This window comes from Dendropsophus ebraccatus, chromosome 15 (assembly GCF_027789765.1).
Source record: "Dendropsophus ebraccatus isolate aDenEbr1 chromosome 15, aDenEbr1.pat, whole genome shotgun sequence".
NCBI classification, from domain to species: domain Eukaryota; kingdom Metazoa; phylum Chordata; class Amphibia; order Anura; family Hylidae; genus Dendropsophus; species Dendropsophus ebraccatus.
In genome coordinates this window covers 59,131,290-59,152,533 of record NC_091468.1, presented here as the reverse complement: position 1 = coordinate 59,152,533, position 21,244 = coordinate 59,131,290, and the positions used below count along the sequence as shown (strand labels likewise).

The following is a 21,244-nucleotide window of genomic DNA, read 5'->3' as shown; positions in this document are numbered from 1 at the left end:
TCATTATGATGTGGTGAGCTCCGAAACTGAACTGGCACGGATCGTGTATATATAGAATGTGGGAATACAGCCTATGGCCACATTCTGACATTCCTTAGTGTGCCAGTCATTGTGGACACGTAATTAGAGGCAGCACTATGCATGATGGGTAATGAGGTCTAACATGGTTCATTCAGGTGATACTGATGCTATTTACTGTGCTTAGTATCGGCTGCTTTGTAGACTTTCTCTATTAGGTCATGTTAATGTGCATACAGTATTGTAACATTTGTTTTGGGCCTTTTAGTGGCAAAATGAGTGTCAAACTTTCAGATTTTTTTCTTTTGCCATTTAAAATGTTTTTGTGCATTTTTTTCATTTTTCCTACTTTTTTTTTTAGTTTTTTCAGATTTTTTCAAACCAGTAATTTTTCGGGACAAACAAAACCATTTGAAGAAGTTACTGGCACATAACTTCTGTAATAACTACACATTACTGAACGTGAACTGACAGATTATCTATTATGGATTTCAGTGTGAATCAGTGGTAAAAGGACACATCTTGGAAATATACCATAAGGGTAGCTTCACAGACACCACATCGCAGCGGATTTGATCTAAATAACTGAAAACAGTATACAATCTGCACCATCAAATCTGCTGTGGATCTGGTGTGTGTGAAGCCTCCCTAATACTGATTGTGCCTAAATCTTACCTACGACCTAAGGCTGCATTCCCACGTTCTGTGATCCTCAGGGATCACGGACGTGGAATGCATGTACCGGAGTCCCCCCGCGCCCAGACAGCATCTGTAATCAGATGCTGGGAGCAGGGGAGACTGTATTCATAAGCGCCGCGCTGTAGTAACAGCACCGCGCAGCGCTTATGAATACAGTGTCCACCGCTCCCAGCATCTAATTACAGGGAAATGCAGCCTTAGACTCTAGAATAAGCTTTAAGAAGTGTCAGCCACGCCTTCATATGTGTGTCCTCCATGTGTGCCCTGTGAACACACCATACAGAGGTTAGTGTGGGGGGCAGCACTGTGCGGAGGCCTCTCAGCCGCTCCTATACTTCTCTTTACCTAAGATAAGACTTTGTAAAGAACTAGACAAAAGCTTTTCTGCTACCAGTGACTAAGATCAGCGTGGGGCCCATCCTGGGAAGTCTGCCAGACACATCCTCTGCCCGTTTCAGGATCTAATACACCGGCTGAGGTCACCCTATGTAACAGGACAGGGATTGACGGAAACACTTGTTTCGGTTATTCGGACTCATCGAAAAATCATTGTCGGCTGTCGGCCCATCTCCCTGTGTGAGAGGCTGATTGCAGCAAAGCGCATACATCCCTCCACACCCGATCTGTTCTAAACTCTAGGAACAATCACTGATCTGCAACATCTGATCACTCAGTCACAAGTCACAACAGTCCTTTCATTTTTAGCTCACTGCTAGATTAGTCTAGACTAGAGGAAGACAGGAATCTGTAGGGAAAGAGGAGTCTAGAGTGGACAAAGGAGTATTAAAGGGAATCTGTCACCGGGGCCTCGGGCACAGAGCCTGCCCAACCCCCCAGTGCAGCTTCCAGATACTTACCCCTTCCGGCGAGTCCTGTTCCTGGAGCTGGTCCCGGGACGAAGATATCAGCACCTGAAACTGTGCACGTGCGCCGCTGAGATGAGTCCAATGCCCATAGAGAATGACGGCTCCATTCATTCTCTATGGACATTGGACTCATCTCAGCGGCGCACGGCTTCGGGCGCTGATATCTTTGTCCAGGGACCGGCTCCAGGAACAGGACTCGTCGGAAATGGGTAAGTATCTGGGGGCTGCACCGGGGGGATCGGGCGGTCTCTGTGCCTGCGCCCCCCAGTGACAGGTTCCCTTTAAGGAGAGGATAAGGGAGTCTATACAAATTGAAGCATTACTATTAATAAAGTAGTCTTGAGGACGAGATAGAAGAGACTGGAGGAAGGCTTCAAAGATCGGTCCGATAAATCTGTGTAACCACACCATAAGGGTCCTGTTAGATGAAGCAGTTTTAACGATAAACTATCATTAACCTGAAATTGTTCAGCACATTACTCAGAACAATAGTCGTTAGTCTAGGGGAGGACAGGAGGGGGCAGAGGAGTCTAGGAGGGGACAGAGGAGTCTAGGAGGGGACAGAGGAGTCTAGGAGGGGACAGAGGAGTCTAGGAGGGGGCAGAGGAGTCTAGGAGGGGGCAGAGGAGTCTAGGAGGGGACAGAGGAGTCGGGGGGGAACAGAGGAGTCTAGGAGGGGACAGAGGAGTCTAGGTGAGGACAGGATGGGACAGAGGAGTGGGGGGGGGGGGGCGGGCAGAGGAGTCTTGGGGAGGACAGGAGGGGGACAGAGGAGTCTGTAGGAGATTGAGGTGTCTGGCAGCACTCCCTCTCTTTACTGAACACACCCAGTTAGTTATGGGGGTATGAGGAGAGATGGCTGAGGAGATTAGGCCCTAAGGAGAGAGGTGACATTGTCACTAGCGCAGTTGTGTCCTTTCCTGTGGGTTCCTCCCCGGTATATAAGGGTCTATACTCCCCATATACAGATGAGTGATGCCCACGTGTCTATTCTCCTGGGCTGTACCGGCCATATGCGGCCTATGTCCTCCATACATTTATACAGGTCTATAGTGCCGGCTCAGAGAGCAGAGACATAGCCGCAGCCTCCTCCCTGTCACACGTGCTGGCATTCCCTCCCGTTCTCCTCCTGATGTGAGGGGCGGGGCCCATACCTGATTAGATAATATTTAGGCCACAGGTGACAGTAGCCCCGCCCCAGTTATCATTGATTGGCTGCCTCGGGGTTGTGTGGGCGGAGGCTGGTGGCGTCAGCGGGCTGTGGTCCGGTGTCAGTCGGTGACATGGCGGCGGCGGAGGAGCTCCAAGGGCTGAGCGATGAGGCGGCGTACGCGGCCTGCAGTGACCCGGAGCCGGCAACCAAGGTACCTGGAGCCCGGCCACACACTATCACCCGGATATCACCCCCCCTGCTCCATTATAACCTCCCTGTGCCCCCCCCCCTGCTCCATTATAACCTCACTGTGCCCCCCCCTGCGCCATTATAACCTCACTGTGCCGCCCCCCCCTGCTCCATTATAACATCACTGTGCCGCCCCCCCCCTGCTCCATTATAACCTCACTGTGCCGCCCCCCCCTGCTCCATTATAACCTCACTGTGCCGCCCCCCCTGCTCCATTATAACCGCACTGTGCCCCCCCTGCTCCATTATAACCTCCCTGTGCCCCCCCCTGCTCTTTTATAACCTCACTGTGCCCCCCCCCCCTGCTCCATTATAACCTCACTGTGCCCCCCCCTGCTCCATTATAACCTCACTGTGCCCCCCCCCCCCCTGCTCCATTATAACATCACTGTGCCCCCCCCCAGCTCCATAATAACCTCACTGTGCCCCCCCCCCAGCTCCATAATAACCTCACTGTGCCGCCCCCCCCCTGCTCCATAATAACCTCACTGTGCCGCCCCCCCCTGCTCCATTATAACCTCACTGTGCCGCCCCCCCTGCTCCATTATAACATCACTGTGCCCCCCCCCCCCCCAGCTCCATTATAACCTCACTGTGCCGCCCCCCCCTGCTCCATTATAACCTCACTGTGCCGCCCCCCTGCTCCATTATAACCGCACTGTGCCCCCCCCTGCTCCATTATAACCTCACTGTGCCCCCCCCTGCTCCATTATAATCTCACTGTGCCCCCCCCTGCTCCATTATAACCTCACTGTGCCCCCCCTGCTCCATTATAACCTCACTGTGCCCCCCCTGCTCCATTATAACCTGACTGTGCCCCCCCTGCTCCATTATAACCTGACTGTGCCCCCCCTGCTCCATTATAACCTGACTGTGCCCCCCCTGCTCCATTATAACCTGACTGTGCCCCCCCTGCTCCATTATAACCTGACTGTGCCCCCCCTGCTCCATTATAACCTGACTGTGCCCCCCCTGCTCCATTATAACCTGACTGTGCCCCCCCCTGCTCCATTATAACCTGACTGTGCCCCCCCCTGCTCCATTATAACCTGACTGTGCCCCCCCCTGCTCCATTATAACCTGACTGTGCCCCCCCCTGCTCCATTATAACCTGACTGTGCCCCCCCTGCTCCATTATAACCTGACTGTGCCCCCCCCTGCTCCATTATAACCTGACTGTGCCCCCCCCTGCTCCATTATAACCTGACTGTGCCCCCCCCCCTGCTCCATTATAACCTGACTGTGCCCCCCCCTGCTCCATTATAACCTGACTGTGCCCCCCCCTGCTCCATTATAACCTGACTGTGCCCCCCCCTGCTCCATTATAACCTGACTGTGCCGCCCCCCCCTGCTCCATTATAACCTGACTGTGCCGCCCCCCCTGCTCCATTATAACCTGACTGTGCCGCCCCCCCTGCTCCATTATAACCTCACTGTGCCGCCCCCCCCCCCCTGCTCCATTATAACCTCACTGTATCTGTGCATAAATTACCTGCGCCGGCGGCTGTCCTTGCTCCCCGCGGCACAGCGGCATTGATTGGCTGATGGGGAGCCGGGAACCTCACACACAGCCGCGGTGCCGAGCAGGTAATGTATGCTCCGGATCGGGGGCTGCAGGTGGCGGGATGCGGGGGGGTTAAAGGGGCCGGGTCACATACTGGGAGCGGAATAAAAATATGTATGTGACCCATTCACTTGACACTACCAGGATCCGCTGCAGATCCGCTACATGTGAAGCTACCCTTAATATTGTATGTTGAGGAACCACTGTATGTGTATGTATACTGTATATCCGTGCTGTCAGTTTATAGATCACAAGCAGCAGTCTATACCTACCAGCAACTCCGCTTGTGATCCCACAGCTGGAAAATGCATTTTTATCATGAAAAAGCAGTTTGAAGCTCTCCCCCCTGTCTTCATGGTTCTCTGTGGATAGGGGAGGGGTGGAGGGAGATGAGGCACCAAAACAGGACAACAGAGAGTTAATTTACAGCTACATCACCGGCTATCTCCTCTGAAGTCAGCACTGACCTCTGAATACCAACTTCACACTGCTCCCTGCTGGGTAATCCCAGGGCCGTTTCTAGGTAATTTGAACTACAGGGCGAATCTTGCTAAAAGCGCCCCCCCCCCCCCCCAAAGTGATGTTGGGGGGGTTTGTTACTAGGAAGAAACAGTGTGTGTATTATGGCATAGAGCAGTGTTATTCAATCCTTTTCAATTTGGGGCAAAAAAAAAGTCATTCAGTGACTCACAGGTGACGTCTTCTTCTGAGGTGTCACTTTCCTTTCCCTCTCCATCCAGCCCAGACCACCATGATGATTTCTTGCAGCTACAATTCGTCTCTTCTGAACCTGCCAGACAAACATTTTAGGCTCCGCACTTTTACAACTTTACTTTACTTTTTTGTGTCATGTGCAGTAAAGTCAGTAGCTATTTGGGTTGCCCCCTGTATGTAGCATCCCCTGCTACCTGCTTTGCCTCCATATAGTAATAATCCCCCCTGTGCTGTCCCCACAGTAATAATCCCCCCAGTGCTCTGTCCCCACAGTAAAAATCCCCCCTGTGCTCTGTCCCCACAGTAAAAATCCCCCCTGTGCTCTGTCCCCACAGTAAAAATCCCCCCTGTGCTCTGTCCCCACAGTAAAAATCCCCCCTGTGCTCTGTCCCCACAGTAAAAATCCCCCCTGTGCTCTGTCCCCACAGTAAAAATCCCCCCTGTGCTCTGTCCCCACAGTAATAATCCCCCCAGTGCTCTGTCCCCACAGTAATAATCCCCCCAGTGCTCTGTCCCCACAGTAATAATCCCCCCTGTGCTCTGTCCCCACAGTAATAATCCCCCCTGTGCTCTGTCCCCACAGTAATAATCCCCCCTGTGCTCTGTCCCCACAGTAATAATCCCCCCTGTGCTCTGTCCCCACAGTAATAATCCCCCCAGTGCTCTGTCCCCACAGTAATAATCCCCCCTGTGCTCTGTCCCCACAGTAATAATCCCCCCTGTGCTCTGTCCCCACAGTAATAATCCCCCCTGTGCTCTGTCCCCACAGTAATAATCCCCCCGGTGCTCTGTCCCCACAGTAATAATCCCCCCGGTGCTCTGTCCCCACAGTAATAATCCCCCCGGTGCTCGCCCCCCCACCAGTAATAATCCCCCCGGTGCTCGCCCCCCCCCCCCCCCCACCAGTAATAATCCCCCCGGTGCTCGCCCCCCCCCCCCCCCCCCCCCCCGTAATAATCCCCCCTGTGCTCGCCCCCCCACCAGTAATAATCCCCCCCAGTAATAATCCCCCCCTGTGCTCTCCCCCCAGTAATAATCCCCCCCTGTGCTCTCCCCCCAGTAATAATCCCCCCCTGTGCTCTCCCTCCAGTAATAATCCCCCCTGTGCGCTCTACACACAGTAATAATCCCTCCTGTGCCTGCCCCCCCCCCAGTAATAATCCCCTCCCTGCTCTGCTCCCCATAGTAAAAATCCCCCCCATGCTGTCCTCATATTAATACCCCCCCCCCCCCCGTGGTCTGTCCCATAGTAATAGTAGTAATAATCTCCCCCACCACCCCAATTACCAAACACACACACACACACACACAAAAAACCAACCTTATACTCACCTTAATACATAGATCGGGTCCCTGTCTCCTCTCCTCCTCCAGCCTGCGAGGAGCAGGCAGGCCGCTGCCGCCCCCGCACACATCCTCTTCCTCCAGGCGCAGTAATATGACGTCACTGCGCCTACTTGAGGAAGATGTGTGAGGGAGCAGCAGTCGCCGGCCAGGTGATGAGCGCCGAGCTCGGTCCGAGAGGGGCGGAGCTTCGGTCCGGCGGGCGGTCGGGCATTCGGGGCAGCTGATGGGGAGGGGAGGTCAGGCCAGGTGATGGGGCGGACTCACGGCCGACGGTGCGTGCCGATAAGTGACGTCCTGGGGGTGCCACCAGCGCCCCCAAGCTGTCGGCGCCCCGTGCGCCCGCCCGCCCCTAGAAACGGCCCTGGGTAATCCTTTGTTCTCTGTTCTCTGCTGCCGACTAATCTCCCCTCTCCATAGATTACACAGGGCTCAACTGATGTAAAAGAGTCCAGATTTCCTGATAATGAGCAGTGAATGAGAGAGAGGGGGGGGGGACCTGGGGAAAGTCTTTTTGAATGCAGATAATGGCATATTTGCCTAATAAACCCAATTACAAAGTTGTTGTTTTTTTTTTTTTTTTTTAAATCACCTATTGATTTTTGCAACAAAAAAAAAAAAAACCCTAGAAAACGACAGTGACTCTTTAACAGCGATGCATTGTGGGAGCTGTAGTTCTGGGTGCACCCATCTACATCATCTCCTCCTTCCCTCCTCAGGATTTCATGATGCAGCAGACGATGCTTCGGATTAAGGACCCCAAGAAATCGCTGCCGTTCTACACCAAGTGCCTGGGCATGACGTAAGTGACACCCATGTTCTACATATCACAGGCTACAGACCCCTTATTGCTCTCATATTTATGAGGCAGTGACGTCCCACCAGCTGATTGGCCGACGTCTCATGAATATTCAGCAGCTCAACCTGTATGTGAATGAGGCGAGATGTATATTATCTATCTCTTGAAGGGGTAGTTCACGAAAAAGATTTTCTTTTAAATCAAATGGACCCAGCAAGTGCCTGAGATTTGTGATTTACTTCTATTAAAAATTCTGCAGTTTTCCAGTACTTATCAGCTGCTGCATGTCCTGCAGGAAGTGGTGTCTTCTTTGCAGTCTGACACAGTGCTCTCTGCTGCCACTTCTGTCCATGTTAGAAACTGTCCAGAGCAGCAGCAAATCCCCATAGAAAACCTCTACCAATCTCCAGACTGGAAAGAATACACCACTTTCTGCAGAACGTACAGCAGCTAATAAGTACTGGAAGACTTGAGATTTTTTTGTAGAAGTAAATTACATATCTGTGCCACTTTCTGTCACCAGTTGATTTTAAAGAATAAAAACTTTTTGGTGAACAACCCCTTTAATTACATCCTATGTGACTGATATCAGCTGCTCCTCATATAATGCTCCAGGACTATTATAAGCTGATTATTATCACGGAGGCTCATACTGAATTAGTCTTGTTTCTCCTCAGTCTCCTCCAGAAGTTTGATTTCCCTTCTATGAAGTTCTCCTTGTTTTTCATGGGTTATGAGGATAAGAAGGACATCCCCGAGAACGTAAAGGAGCGGGCGGCCTGGACCTTCTCCCGCAAGGCAACACTGGAGCTCACCCAGTAAGTAGGGGGGGGGGGGGGGGGGGGAGATTAGCTCCAGATCCTCCATTCTGTACACTGCAGCTCTGCTCTACTGTGCACAGCATGGAGAGGTCATAGGTCATCCCCTTGCCTCATCAGAGGCTCTTACCCATGCCCTGTGTGCTACACTGCTGATAGCATGGGGTGCACTTTACTGCATCACAATAGCCCCCTGTGACCCCAGGTGACCTGTGTCTTTTATTTCCTGCAGTAACTGGGGGACGGAAAATGACGAGAAGCCTTATCACAACGGCAATTCTGATCCCCGTGGGTACGGTAAGCGATATCCTGAGGCCTCAGACTGTCTGATTATTGTGGAGTCACTACAGGCTATTTCCCTCTGTTATCATCCATCCTGGTATAACACTCCAGCACCAATATAAGCAGCTCACCATAGGGTGTCCGTCCCTTTTATTCGTTGAGCTGAACCCTGCCCCCGCTGTCATTATTTACAGGTCATATCGGCATTGCGGTCCCAGACGTCTATGCGGCATGTAAAAGGTTTGAGGAGCTCGGAGTCACCTTTGTGAAGAAACCGGATGATGGTAAATAAGTCTCCAAATGTCTCACCAGGGTCTGGGAGAAAATAGGGTGGGTAAATTTTCATTAAACTATTGTATTGCCCCCCAAAAGTTATACAAATCCCCAATATACACTTATTATGGGAAATGCTTATAAAGTGCTTTTTTTCCCTGCACTTACTACTGCATCAAGGCTTCACTTCCTGGATAACATGGTGATGTCACTTCCTGGATAACATGGTGATGTCACTTCCTGGATAACATGGTGATTTCATGACCCGACTCCCAGAGCTGTGTGGGCTGTGGCTGCTGGAGAGGATGATGGCAGAGGGATGCTCAGTGTCCCTCCAGTGTCCTGTGTCCCTCAGTTTCCCCCTTTCATCATCCTCTCCAGCAGCCACAGCCCGCACATCTCTGGGAGTCAGGGCGTGACATCACTGTGTTATCCAGGAAGTGACATCATCATGTTATCCAGGAAGTGAAGCCTTGATGCAGTAGTAAGTGCAGGGTAAAAAACACTTTATAAGTGTATATTGGTGATTTGTATAACTTTTGGGGAGCAATACAATACTTTAATAAAAATATTTGCCAGACTTCTCCTTTAAGGACCTATTACACAAAACGATTATCGTCCGTATTTGGCCGATAATCATCTCGTGTAATAGAAGACAACGATCAGCCGACATGAACAATGTCAGCTGATTATTGTCTATTGTCTTTCAAGAAGCTGCCATTGTTCTCTGTGCAGCTCTGGTAGTGACTAGAGGATGTGACCTGTTTGTATACAGAGACTTCAGAGCTGTCATGTTTTCTTGCACAGGTAAGATGAAAGGCTTGGCGTTTGTTCAGGACCCTGATGGCTACTGGATTGAGATTCTCAGCCCCAACAACATGGTGTGCATCGTGTAACCAACCACAGTGTACTGGACGCCGGCGCCCCCTAGTGCTTTAGAAATGTTCCACGTTCTGCTGCAGAAGCTGCTCTGTTACTGTAGAGATTACGGGTGGCGGCAGTCACCCTGCAGAGCGTCACACTACATACCGTGTACTAAGAGACTGCGTCCCCATGTCATGTGACCTCCCCCTGCCCTGGAGCCGCCCTATACATCAGTGTTATCCTAGACTTAGTGCCTTACCAGGACTGCGCCCATGTGAAACGCGTCACTGCGCCCATATGATCAATGCGTTCAGCTCTTACAATTCAATAAACTGCGAATAATTGTTTATATTGATCGGCCCGTGCGACTTGTCTCCTTTATTTCATAACATGTCCAGAAGGGATAAATATTCATAGCCGGGGGGAAATGGTGTCGCCCTGCTGGTATGTTACATCAATTACAATTATGAGGTACACTGATGTCTGACAGTTGTCATTGAGAGAGAACAACGTCCAGACAAGAAGATCGGTTGCTATGGTAACAGCCCTGTTCTCTGCAGCAATTTTGATAAATATCTGTTCTCTAATCTGCTGAAATGTTAAGAATAGTCTCAGCTGCTGGCCCTTTAAGAGGTTGAGAGCAGAGATGGAGGAATTCCATGGATCACATGATAGACTATAGTCACATGACCCGGAGCTCCATTCATTCCTAAAGTGCACTTGGCTCTTTCATGTGGTCATGTGGTATACCTGTGGCTGTTTTCATAACAAAGAAGCCAGGGGCTGATCTGTAGATCGTCGGGTTAAGGAGCTCAGATCCCCCCTGCGATCTAGTACTTGTTCCTTATCTTGTGAAATAAATAGGGGACGAGTTAGTTTTGGGTGGACAACCTCTTTAAAAAATAAAAAAATTCTTAAATAGAAGTAGTTTTACAAATCAGTATAACTTTGACACCAATTACTTAAAAATGAATTCTTCTCCAGAGTACTCAAAGTGTCTGTCGTTATAACTTGAAAAATGGAAATCAGCAGTAGATGTGATATAAAGCAAGTTTGCAATATATTCATTTTTTTTTTGTTTTGTTTTTTAGTTATCATGGAAAACACGGCACTTCCTGTTTTCTGACTTTGAAGAAAAAAAAGTCAGAAACCAGGAAGTCCTGTGTTTTCTTAGGTCATCTAAGCACTCACAGAGAGAAGGCAGTCATGTGACTGGTGGACACATTGAGCCATGACTCTCTGTACTGGCTGGAATTCCTGCATTTAGTCTGTTTTTTTAACCAGCACAAGACTAAAAATCTGCCTTCAGGACCTGGATTTCTGGTAAGTACAGCCTCATTTTTTTAGAAAAAAAAAAATGTATATTGCAAACTTGCTTTATATCACATCTACTGTTGATTTAGATTTTGAAAGTTCTAATGACAGTGACACTTTAAGCACCTGTAAGGAGCCTCGTACACCAATGATCATATCTCCTTGGGTGGCTGGTCACATTATTTTTGTCAGGTTGCAAAATCTTTGTAGTCGGCCATACATCTGCATGTGTGATGGGACAGTGATGCTTGGCTGAGCACTGTGCCCTCCTCTCCACCAAATAGTGTCTTTGACTGCAGAGGTGAAGGGGCTCAGATCTCAGCCAATTGCTTCTCATCACCTGGACTCCCACCAATCCGATCTTGTTACACCTCATAAAGATTTCACAGGTTTAGTACAGCACCATTGAAGAGAAACTGTCAGAAAAGATGGCCTATCCTGCTACAGGGCTATGTGTGCTGAGAGACTATTCCTACCATATTGTGAGATTACAACCACCTATCACCTAGGTGATACTTTCCCTTTAACCCCTTAACGACCACGAACGTACATTTACGCCCCCACTGCATGTGCCTTAATGCAGGAGGGCGTAAATGTACGCCCTAACGGGGTCCCGGGCTATGGTGCGGGCTCACGAGCTGAGCTCACCCCATAGCCGGTGAGGATCAGCTGCTGTCTGCAGCCAGGCCCTCACCCTCAATGGCGGGCCACCATTAACCCCTTAAACGCTGCGCCATTAAAGTGACCGGAGCACCTATCTGACTGCCGTTGCTTACCTCCGTGCAGTCCGATCTTCTGGTCGAGGCAGGCTGTATCAGAAGATCGCAGATAACACTGATCCCTGCTATGCTATGGCATAGCAGTGATCAGTGTTACTGATCCAATGTATGTAAGTAATAGTTCCCTAAGGGAACGTTAAAATTGTAAATAAATAAATGTTTTAAAAAATGCCCCAATGCCCCTCCCCCAATAAAAAAGTGAAAATCACCCCCCCTTCCCAATTTATACATAAAACAAATAAAAATAATCAAGTTAATTAACATATAATATACTGTAGAGTGTGTAATTTCCGATCTATTAAAATAAAACATCATTATTACCACACAGTAAACGGTGTAAACAAAAAGCGGTTCAAAAAACGCAGAGATTGCGTTTTTTAAAATTACATTTTATGTATAAAAAAAAAAAAAGCGATCAATACGTTTTAATCTAGAAAAAAATGTAACTAATAGAAACTAGAGATCCATGTCGCAAAAAATGACGCCCCATACGACCCTGTAGGTGAAAAAACAAAAGCGCTATAGGAGTCACAATAGGACCATTTTAAATATGCCCATTTGCAAAAAAAAAAAAAGTTTTACTGCTAATAAACCCAGTAAACCTGCATATCGTTGTGTTCAGGCAGACCTATAGAATAAAGAAAATATGCCAGTTTTACCGTAAAGTGCATTACAAAAACATGGAAGCCTTCCAAAATTTGTGGAATCGCATTTTTTGACCCAAGTTCACCCGATTTATGATGATATCCCCCATTCATTTTATGGCAGATTGAAAGATGCCATTACAAAGTACACCTGTTCCTGAAAAAAACAAGACCTCACATGGCCCTGTAGGTGGAAAAATGAAAGAGTCTAAGGTTACAAACCCACTTGCCGGATCTGCCGAGACTCGCTGCAGATCCTGGCCCTATACTTTCAATAGCAGAGAAACTCTGCGATTTTGTCTGCAGCCTGCCCCATTAACCCCCCCGGCCGCCGGACATTATACATTACCGGGTCCCCGTTCCTGCTTGCTTCGGGGCTCCCGGTGTCTTCGCGGCGGGGCAGCGCACTGATTGGCCGGGCGGAATGTGCCGGGAGCCGCTGAAGCAAGCAGGAGCCGGGATCAGGTAATGTATATCGCCCCCAGCCCCCGGCCGCACGATCGCCCCCAGCCCTGCAGCCCCCGACCGCACGATCGCCCCCAGCATCGCAGCCCCCGGCCGCACGATCGCCCCCAGTGGGCGATCGTGCGGCCGGGGGCTGCGGGCATTCGTGCGGCCGGGGGCTGCGGGCGATCGTGCGGCTGCGGGCATTCGTGCGGCCGGGGGCTGCGGGCGATTGTGCGGCCGGGGGCTGCGGGCGATCATGCGGCCGGGGGCTGGGGGCGATCGGGGCTGCAGGGGGGCGGGCAGGATATACATTACCTGATCCCGGTTCCTGCTTGCTTCGGCGGCTCCCGGCACGTTCCGCCCGGCCAATCAGTGCGCTGCCCCGCCGCAGCGCACTGATTGGCCCGGGCGGTCCGTGAAGACACCGGGAGCCCCGAAGCAAGCAGGAACGGGGACCCGGTAATGTATAATGTCCGGCGGCCGGGGGGTTAATGGGGCGGGCTGCAGACAAAATCGCAGCAGGGATGTACATCCCTGCTGCGAGTTTCTCTGCTATTGAAAGTATAGGGCTGGGATCTGCAGCGAGTCTCGCTGTAAAAACGCAGCAAGGAGACTCGCTGCAGATCCGGCAAGTGTGTTTGTAACCTTATGGTGCGTTTACACAGGCAGATTTATCTGACAGATTTTGGAAGCCAAAGCCAGAATTGGATTTGAAAAGAGGAGAAAGCTCAGTATTTCCTTTATGACCTGATCCCTGTTTATGGTCTGTTCCTGGCTTTGGCTTCAAAAATCTGTCAGATAAATCTGCCTGTGTAAACGCACCATTATGCTGCGTTTACACAGACAGATTTATCTGACAGATTTTTGAAGCCAAAACAAGGAACAGACTATAAACAGGGATCAGGTCATAAAGGAAAGACTGAGATTTCTCCTCTTTTCAAATCCAATTCTGGCTTTGGCTTCCAAAATTGGTCAGATAAATCTCTCTGTGTAAACGCACCATAAGAAGGGGAGGAGGAAAAAATGCTAAAGTGACAATTGCCCCTGTCCTTAAGGGGTTAAAGAGCCGTGGAGTTCACATGACAGCCTACACTCTGCTGCTCTGTTATCATTTCTCCATGAGAGGAGGAGGCAGGGCCGCGAAGACTCCTCTAGCATCCGTACGCAGGGAAGAAGCAGAGAAGTCAGCGAGGATCACATGACTAAGGTTTCAGGTCACATGATTTTGCCACAGGAGACACCTATAATGACGTGACCGGGGTTTAAGGTCACGTGATTCTGCTTCAGTATTAGCATTAACCAGGTGACCATTTTTTGGGGGTACGGCAGGAATCTGCGTGGAGTGCGGCTATTACGGTTGATCTGGAAACTCAAAATACAAAAAAAACTGAATTCACCCCAACCCCGAAATCCGGGTCGGCAACGCTACTTTCCTGTGGGCAGGACGTGCCAAGAGTAAATATGGCCGCGCTGATACGTCATGACGTCATGTAAACCGCCGTTCGGTGGGCGGAGCCCGGTGAGGCGCAGGAGAGAGCTGTCAGTGCGGCTGGTGAGTGACACTTGTGTGTGTCATGTGTGATGTATGATGTGTGCTGAGCCCCGCCCCGTGTTTATATACCCCCCTCTGTGTGGTATACCTCCCCGGTGTATCGTATATACACCCTGTGTGCTATACCTGCCCCCACGTATGGTGTACCTACCCCCTGTGTGCTATATCTGCCCCCATGTATGGTGTACCTACCCCCTGTGTGCTATATCTGCCCCCATGTATGGTGTACCTACCCCCTGTGTGCTATATCTGCCCCCATGTATGGTGTACCTACCCCCTGTGTGCTATACCTGCCCCACATATGGTGTACATACCCCCTGTGTGTTATATCTGCCCCCATGTATGTTGTACCTACCCTCTGTGTTATACCTGCCCCCATGTATGGTGTACATACCCCCTGTGTGTTATACCTGCCCCCACGTATGGTGTACATACCCCCTGTGTAATATTTCTGCCCCCGCGTATGGTGTACCTACCCCATGTGTGTTATATCTGCCCCCACGTATGGTGTACATACCCCCTGTGTATTATTCCTATCCCCACGTATGGTGTACATACCCCCTGTGTATTATTCCTATCCCCACGTATGGTGTACTTCCCCCCTCTGTGTGTTATACCTACCCCCTATGTGCTATACCTGCCCCCATGTATGGTGTACCTACCCCCTGTGTGTTATATCTGCCCCCACGTATGGTGTACATACCCCCTGTCTGTTATACCTGCCCCAACGTATGGTGTATATACCCCCTGTGTATTATTCCTATCCCCACTTATGATGTACATACCCCCTATGTGTTATACCTGCCCCCACGTATGGTGTACATACCCCCTGTGTGTTATACCTACCCCCTGTCTGTTATTCCTATCCCCACGTATGGTGTACATACCCCCTGTGTATTATACCTGCCCCTACATTTGGTGTACATACCCCCTGTGTGTTATTCCTATCCCCACAAATGGTGTACATACCCTGTGTGTTACACCTGCCCCCTCGTATAGTGTACATACCCCGTGTGTTATACCTGCCCCCATGTATGGTGTACATACCCCCTCTGTGTGTTATACCTCCCCGGTGGATCATATATACCCCTGTCTGTTATTCCTATCCCCACTTGTGGTGTACATACCCTGTGTGTTATACCTGCCCCCTCGTATAGTGTAAATATGTTGTGTGTTATACCTGCCCCCACGTATGGTGTACATACTCCCTGTGTGCTATATCTCCCCACGTATGGTGTACATACCCCCTGTGTGTTATACCTGCCCCCACGTATGGTGTAAATATACTGTGTGTTATACCTGCCCCCACGTATGGTCTAATACCCACTGTGTGTTATACCTGCCCCCGTGTATCATATATACCCTCTTTGTGTTATAACGTTCCCAACATCAGGCGTACATACCCCATGTGTGTTATCTCCCCTGCCCCCGGCTACAATACATGTATATACTCCTGTCTGTTATACCTGTCCCCGTGTATAATGTATATATCCCCAATTATCTTACCTTTCCCCTATGTGTATCATATTTTGCCTCTGTGTGTCATACCTACCCTCTCTGTGTTTTTACCTATGCCCATGTATGGTGTATATACCCCCTGTGTGTTATATCTCCCCCCGCTATCATATATACCCCTACGTGTTATCTGTCCCCAGGGATGATGTATATACCTCTGTGTGTTATACCTTTATGTATTGCTTATGTGCCCCTGTATGGTATACCTCACCCTTGTTTCATATATACCCTCTGTGTGTTGCTATAGCTACACTGTCATGTACCTCCCCCCCTGTGTATTGTATATATACCTTCTGTATGTTATACCTTTTCTGCCTTTCATACCTGTGTGGTATATCTATTCCCTTGTGTATCATATATGCCCCCTGTGTGTTATACCTATCCCCTTGTGAAATATATACCCTACATATACCCCTTTATATTATACATGCTTCCCCTCATGTGTTACATCTAACGCCTCTCCTTTCTCCACAGAGCTGCGGGTCTGTGCCAGGATGAGTAACAGCCACCCCCTGCGCCCGTACACCGCCATTGGTGAAATAGATCATGTGCACATCCTGTCAGAGCACGTGGGCGCCCTGATCAATGGCGAGGAGTACAGCGACGTCACCTTCATCGTGGACAAGATGAGATTCCCTGCACACAGGGTCATCCTTGCTGCCCGCTGCCAGTACTTCAGGTATAGCCAGTGGGTGACAGTGCCTCGTAACCATATACAGAAAAGGCCTGGAACCTTCTTTTTTTTTTACTTCATCCTGTAATTCTACATTAGTTTAACATCTCTTTCTGTCAGTAAATGGAAGCTGTTATTAAAGGAGAACGCCAGGCAGGGCTACTTTTCATCCACCTGCCTTCCTGGCTCCCACTTTGGTGGAGAGAGGTTCGGAAAAATTGTGATCGGTCAGCACTTCCATGTGATAGGAAATATAAACACGTTGGTACCCCCATTCCGCCGATTGGGTCCCCAATGTCCGTTCGCTGGCGGACATTGGTTACCGGAGCGGCGGAGTGTGCCAATGTGGGAGCCAGGCAGGTAAGTGGGTGTTATTTTTTTCACCCACCCCTTCCTTGGGCATTATGAAAGAAGTGGTAGCAGTGTGTTGGAAAATAGCATTGTTACCTGTGTATAGCTCATGTATGTTCCTGTACACAGGGCGCTGTTATATGGCGGGATGCGGGAATCTCGCCCCGAGGCGGAGATCACCCTTCAGGACACCAGCGCTGAGGCTTTTGCCATGCTGATGAAGTACATGTACACCGGCCGTGCCAGCCTGCGGGATGAGCGGGAGGAGGTGCTGCTGGACTTCCTAAGTCTAGCACACAAGTATGGCTTCCCTGAGCTCGAGGATTCCACCTCTGAGTACCTGTGCACCATCCTAAAGATCCAGAACGTGTGCATGATCTACGATGTGGCCAGCCTCTATTCCCTGTCCAAGCTCTGCGCCACCTGCTGTATGTTCATGGACCGCAACGCACAGGACGTCCTCTCTAGTGAAGGCTTTCTGACCCTCTCCAAGGTACTGACACAACACATCGCTGCATAGGGTTCTAGGTTATGTGTTACACACCACTGAAAGCAGTCCAGAATATATGTAACACCTGAATCTACAAGTCTCTGATTCAAACATCACTGTTTAGGGTTCTAGGTTATGTGTCTCACATCATTGAATATATTTAACACAAGAATATAGAAGGTCCTAGATCAAACATCACTGCATAGGGTTCTACGTTATGTGTCTCACATCGTTGAATACATGCAACACGGGAATATAGAAGGTCCTAAATCAAATCTCACTGCACAGGGTTCTAAATTATGCTATGCAAATATGTTTAGAACGTTCTAGATTATTCTGCGCACATCAGTGTAGAAGGTTCTAGATTATTTATCCTGTCAGTGTAGAAAGTTCCAGATTATATATCTCTCATCACTCTATAGAGTTGTAGATTAAAATTCACATATTAATGTAGAAGGTTATGAATCAAACATCTCAGTCTTGTTATATCTCGCTGTCTGGCCATGGTGGTGTTAAAGGGAACCTGTCACCCGGGCACAGAGCCTGCCCGACCCCCCGGTGCAGCCCCGTATACTTACCCTTTCCTGCAAGTCCCGCTCCTGGAACCGGTCCCCAGACGAATATATCCCCGTCAGAAGCCGTGCGCACGCGCTGCAGAGATCAGTCCGATGCCCATAGAGAATGACGTCTCCATATATATCGCATGCTCAGCTTTGGGCGCCGATATCTCCGTCCCTTGACTTGGTTGCAGGAGCGGTACTTGCAGGAAAGGGTAAGTATCCGGGGCTTCATTGGGGGGTCGGGCGGGCTCTGCGCCTGCGTCCCGGGTGACAGGTTCTTTTAAGTTGATGTTAGTGCAGTATGTTGAGTGCTGTGGACACCCTACACTGACTCTGACATTCTGTTCACAGACCGCACTCCTAGACATTGTTCGCAGAGACTCGTTTGCTGCCCCGGAGAAGGACATCTTCCAGTCTCTGATGCGCTGGTGCAGACACAACTCCAAGGAGAATCACTCAGAAATCATGGCCGCTGTGCGTCTTCCTCTAATGAGCCTCACGGAGCTGCTCAACGTGGTCAGACCGTCCGCGCTGCTTACCCCGGACTCCATCCTGGACGCCATTAAAGTGAGATCAGAGAGCCGGGACATGGACCTCAACTACCGCGGGATGCTGAGTAAGAGACTTATAAGAAGACACTGCCATATAATCTGGTTATCTTATACTGAGCTACATGGTGTCTTATACAGCAGTCAGCTCCAGAGCAGCAATTACTGTTCTTATACTCCAGTTACATCCAGAGCTGCATCCATAGTTCATTTCTCACACTCCAGTTATATTCAGGGTTGCATTCACAGCTTGTAAAACCCAGGTCTTCAAAAGTAAGTAAGCTGGGTTTATTCACACAGACTGCACACTAGCCACCACTAGATACACCAAAGACAGCAGTGGCTGATGCATAATGCTCTTCTTCACGTCTACAACATCATTGGCGGGCATGCTTTTTGTTCGGCATGAATTGACTGTCACCAGTAAACAGCTCTGAGGCCCCTCGGCCCCTCGTAGAAGGGGAGGGATATAGTGTAGATGAGAAGTCAGGTATCAGTGATGTGTCCTACGTACTCTGTGTGTGGTCACATTCGCTCCTTTGGGTGCAGTATAATGGCCCTGACATCTGTCCAGTGTTATTACGCTCTGCACTTTTATAACTTCCTTTGTTTCTCTCCCCCAGTCCCAGAGGAGAACATTGCTACTATGAAGTACGGGGCACAGGTGGTGAAGGGGGAGTTGAAATCGGCCCTGCTGGATGGCGACACGCAGAACTATGACTTAGATCATGGATTTTCACGGCACCCAATAGAAGATGACTGCCGCTCCGGGCTGGAAGTGAAGCTAGGGCAGCCATCCATCATCAACCACATCCGCCTCCTGCTCTGGGACCGGGACAGCCGGTACGTGCATTACATGGCATTCACATTTGCCCAGCATTGCCTGCACCCATATGGGTCTTCTGTGATTATTAGAGATATGTATATGTCAGGGGCTCGCACCCCCTCTTCAATCATCTCCTGTTTTATCTCCATCATTTCCAGTGCTGCCACTCCTCCATGCCATCTTTGCTAACATCCCTGCAGAGATCATGTGCCCGTATACCCTGTAGTCAATAACTGGCCTCAGCAATAGATGGCCCATGCCCTATGAGGCAAGTGACTGGGCAGGTAATTTCTGCAGGGAAGTAAACAAAGGTGGCATGGAGAACCAGAGTGGGGGTAAAACAGGTGAGGATAGCGGGCTGAAGAAACTGATTGTGCCACTGTGCCCCTCACATTATTTAATGATGCCACTGCTACCCTACTGAACTGTGCCATCTGTCACTGTGTTCTAATGAATGGTGCCACTGTCTCCTAATGTCCTGCTTCATGAATCACCAGGATAAACAGCAGTGCACACCAGGGTGTAAAGCAGTGTATGAGAGGAATCACCGGGGTGTACAGCAGTGTATGAGAGGAATCACCGGGTTGTACGGCAGTGTATTGAGAGGAATCACTGGGGTGTACAGCAGTGTATGAGAGGAATCACTGGGGTGTACAGCAGTGTATGAGAGGACAGGAATCACCGGTGTGTACAGCAGTGTATGAGAGGAATCACCAGGGTGTACAGCAGTGTATGAGAGGAAAAACTGGGGTGTACAGCAGTGTATGAGAGGAATCACCAGTGGTAACCAAGAGCCTCATTATTTTTATGGAAGTTTTTTTTTTGCAGTTGGGGCGGGGGCTGCTTTTAACTATTTTCATGTCTATAGTGGGTCTGTATCTTGCCATTGCGGTGAGCTGTTGCATTTTTCTGTGTTTTCGTGTATGAGAGGAATTACTGGGGTGTACAGCAGTGTATGAGAGGAATCACCAGGGTGTACAGCAGTGTATGAGAGGAATCACCAGGGTGTACAGCTGTGTATGAGAGGAATCACTAGGGTGTACAGCAGTGTATGAGAGGAATCACCGGGGTGTACAGCAGTGTATGAAAGGAATCACCGGGGTGTACAGCAGTGTATGAGAGGAATCACCGGGGTGTACAGCAGTGTATGAGAGGAATCACCGGTGTGTACAGCAGTGTATGAGAGGAATCACCAGGGTGTACAGCAGTGCATGAGAGGAATCCCCAGGGTGTACAGCAGTGTATGAGAGGAATCACCAGGGTGTACAGCAGTGTATGAGAGGAATTACCGGGGTGTACAGCAGTGTATGAAAGGAATCACCAGGGTGTACAGCAGTGTATGAGAGGAATCACCAGGGTGTACAGCAGTGTATGAAAGGAATCACCAGGGTGTACAGCAGTGTATGAGAGGAATCACTGGGGTGTACAGCAGTGTATGAGAGGACAGGAATCACCAGGGTGTACAGCAGTGTATGAGAGGAATTACCAGGGTGTACAGCAGTGTATGAGAGGAATCACCGGTGTGTACAGCAGTGTATGAGAGGAATCACCAGGGTGTACAGCAGTGTATGAGAGGAATCACTAGGGTGTACAGCAGTGTATGAGAGGAATCACCGGGGTGTACAGCAGTGTATGAGAGGAATTACCGGGGTGTACAGCAGTGTATGAGAGGAATTACCGGGGTGTACAGCAGTGTATGAGAGGAATTACCGGGGTGTACAGCAGTGTATGAGAGGAATCACCAGGGTGTACAGCAGTGTATGAGAGGAATCACCAGGGTGTACAGCAGTGTATGAGAGGAATCATTAGGGTGTACAGCAGTGTATGAGAGGAATTACCGGGTGTACAGCAGTGTATGAGAGGAATCACCGGGGTGTACAGCAGTGTATGAGAGGACAGGAA

At 49.7% G+C, this 21,244-nt stretch overlaps 2 protein-coding genes across 2 annotated transcripts in view; both read left to right on the top strand.

Annotated features, from left to right (window-relative positions):
- The first annotated feature begins 2,829 nt into the window (after positions 1–2,829).
- LOC138773885 (lactoylglutathione lyase-like) lies at positions 2,830–9,998 on the top strand. Its single transcript, XM_069954358.1, has 6 exons — positions 2,830–2,947; positions 7,327–7,409; positions 8,084–8,224; positions 8,457–8,521; positions 8,701–8,790; positions 9,587–9,998. Exons 1-6 carry the CDS (start codon positions 2,867–2,869, stop codon positions 9,673–9,675), a joined length of 549 nt encoding a protein of 182 aa, XP_069810459.1. The 5' UTR covers positions 2,830–2,866; the 3' UTR covers positions 9,676–9,998.
- Positions 9,999–14,203: 4,205 nt separating this feature from the next.
- Positions 14,204–21,244, top strand: part of BTBD9 (BTB domain containing 9) — a 73,184-nt gene continuing 66,143 nt past the window's right edge. The window contains exons 1-5 of the mRNA XM_069954922.1: positions 14,204–14,379; positions 16,369–16,573; positions 17,048–17,411; positions 18,320–18,584; positions 19,140–19,359. Of these exons, the coding sequence (XP_069811023.1) occupies positions 16,389–16,573; positions 17,048–17,411; positions 18,320–18,584; positions 19,140–19,359 (1,034 nt within the window). The 5' untranslated portion in view covers positions 14,204–14,379; positions 16,369–16,388. The remainder of the gene's footprint in view (positions 14,380–16,368; positions 16,574–17,047; positions 17,412–18,319; positions 18,585–19,139; positions 19,360–21,244) is intronic.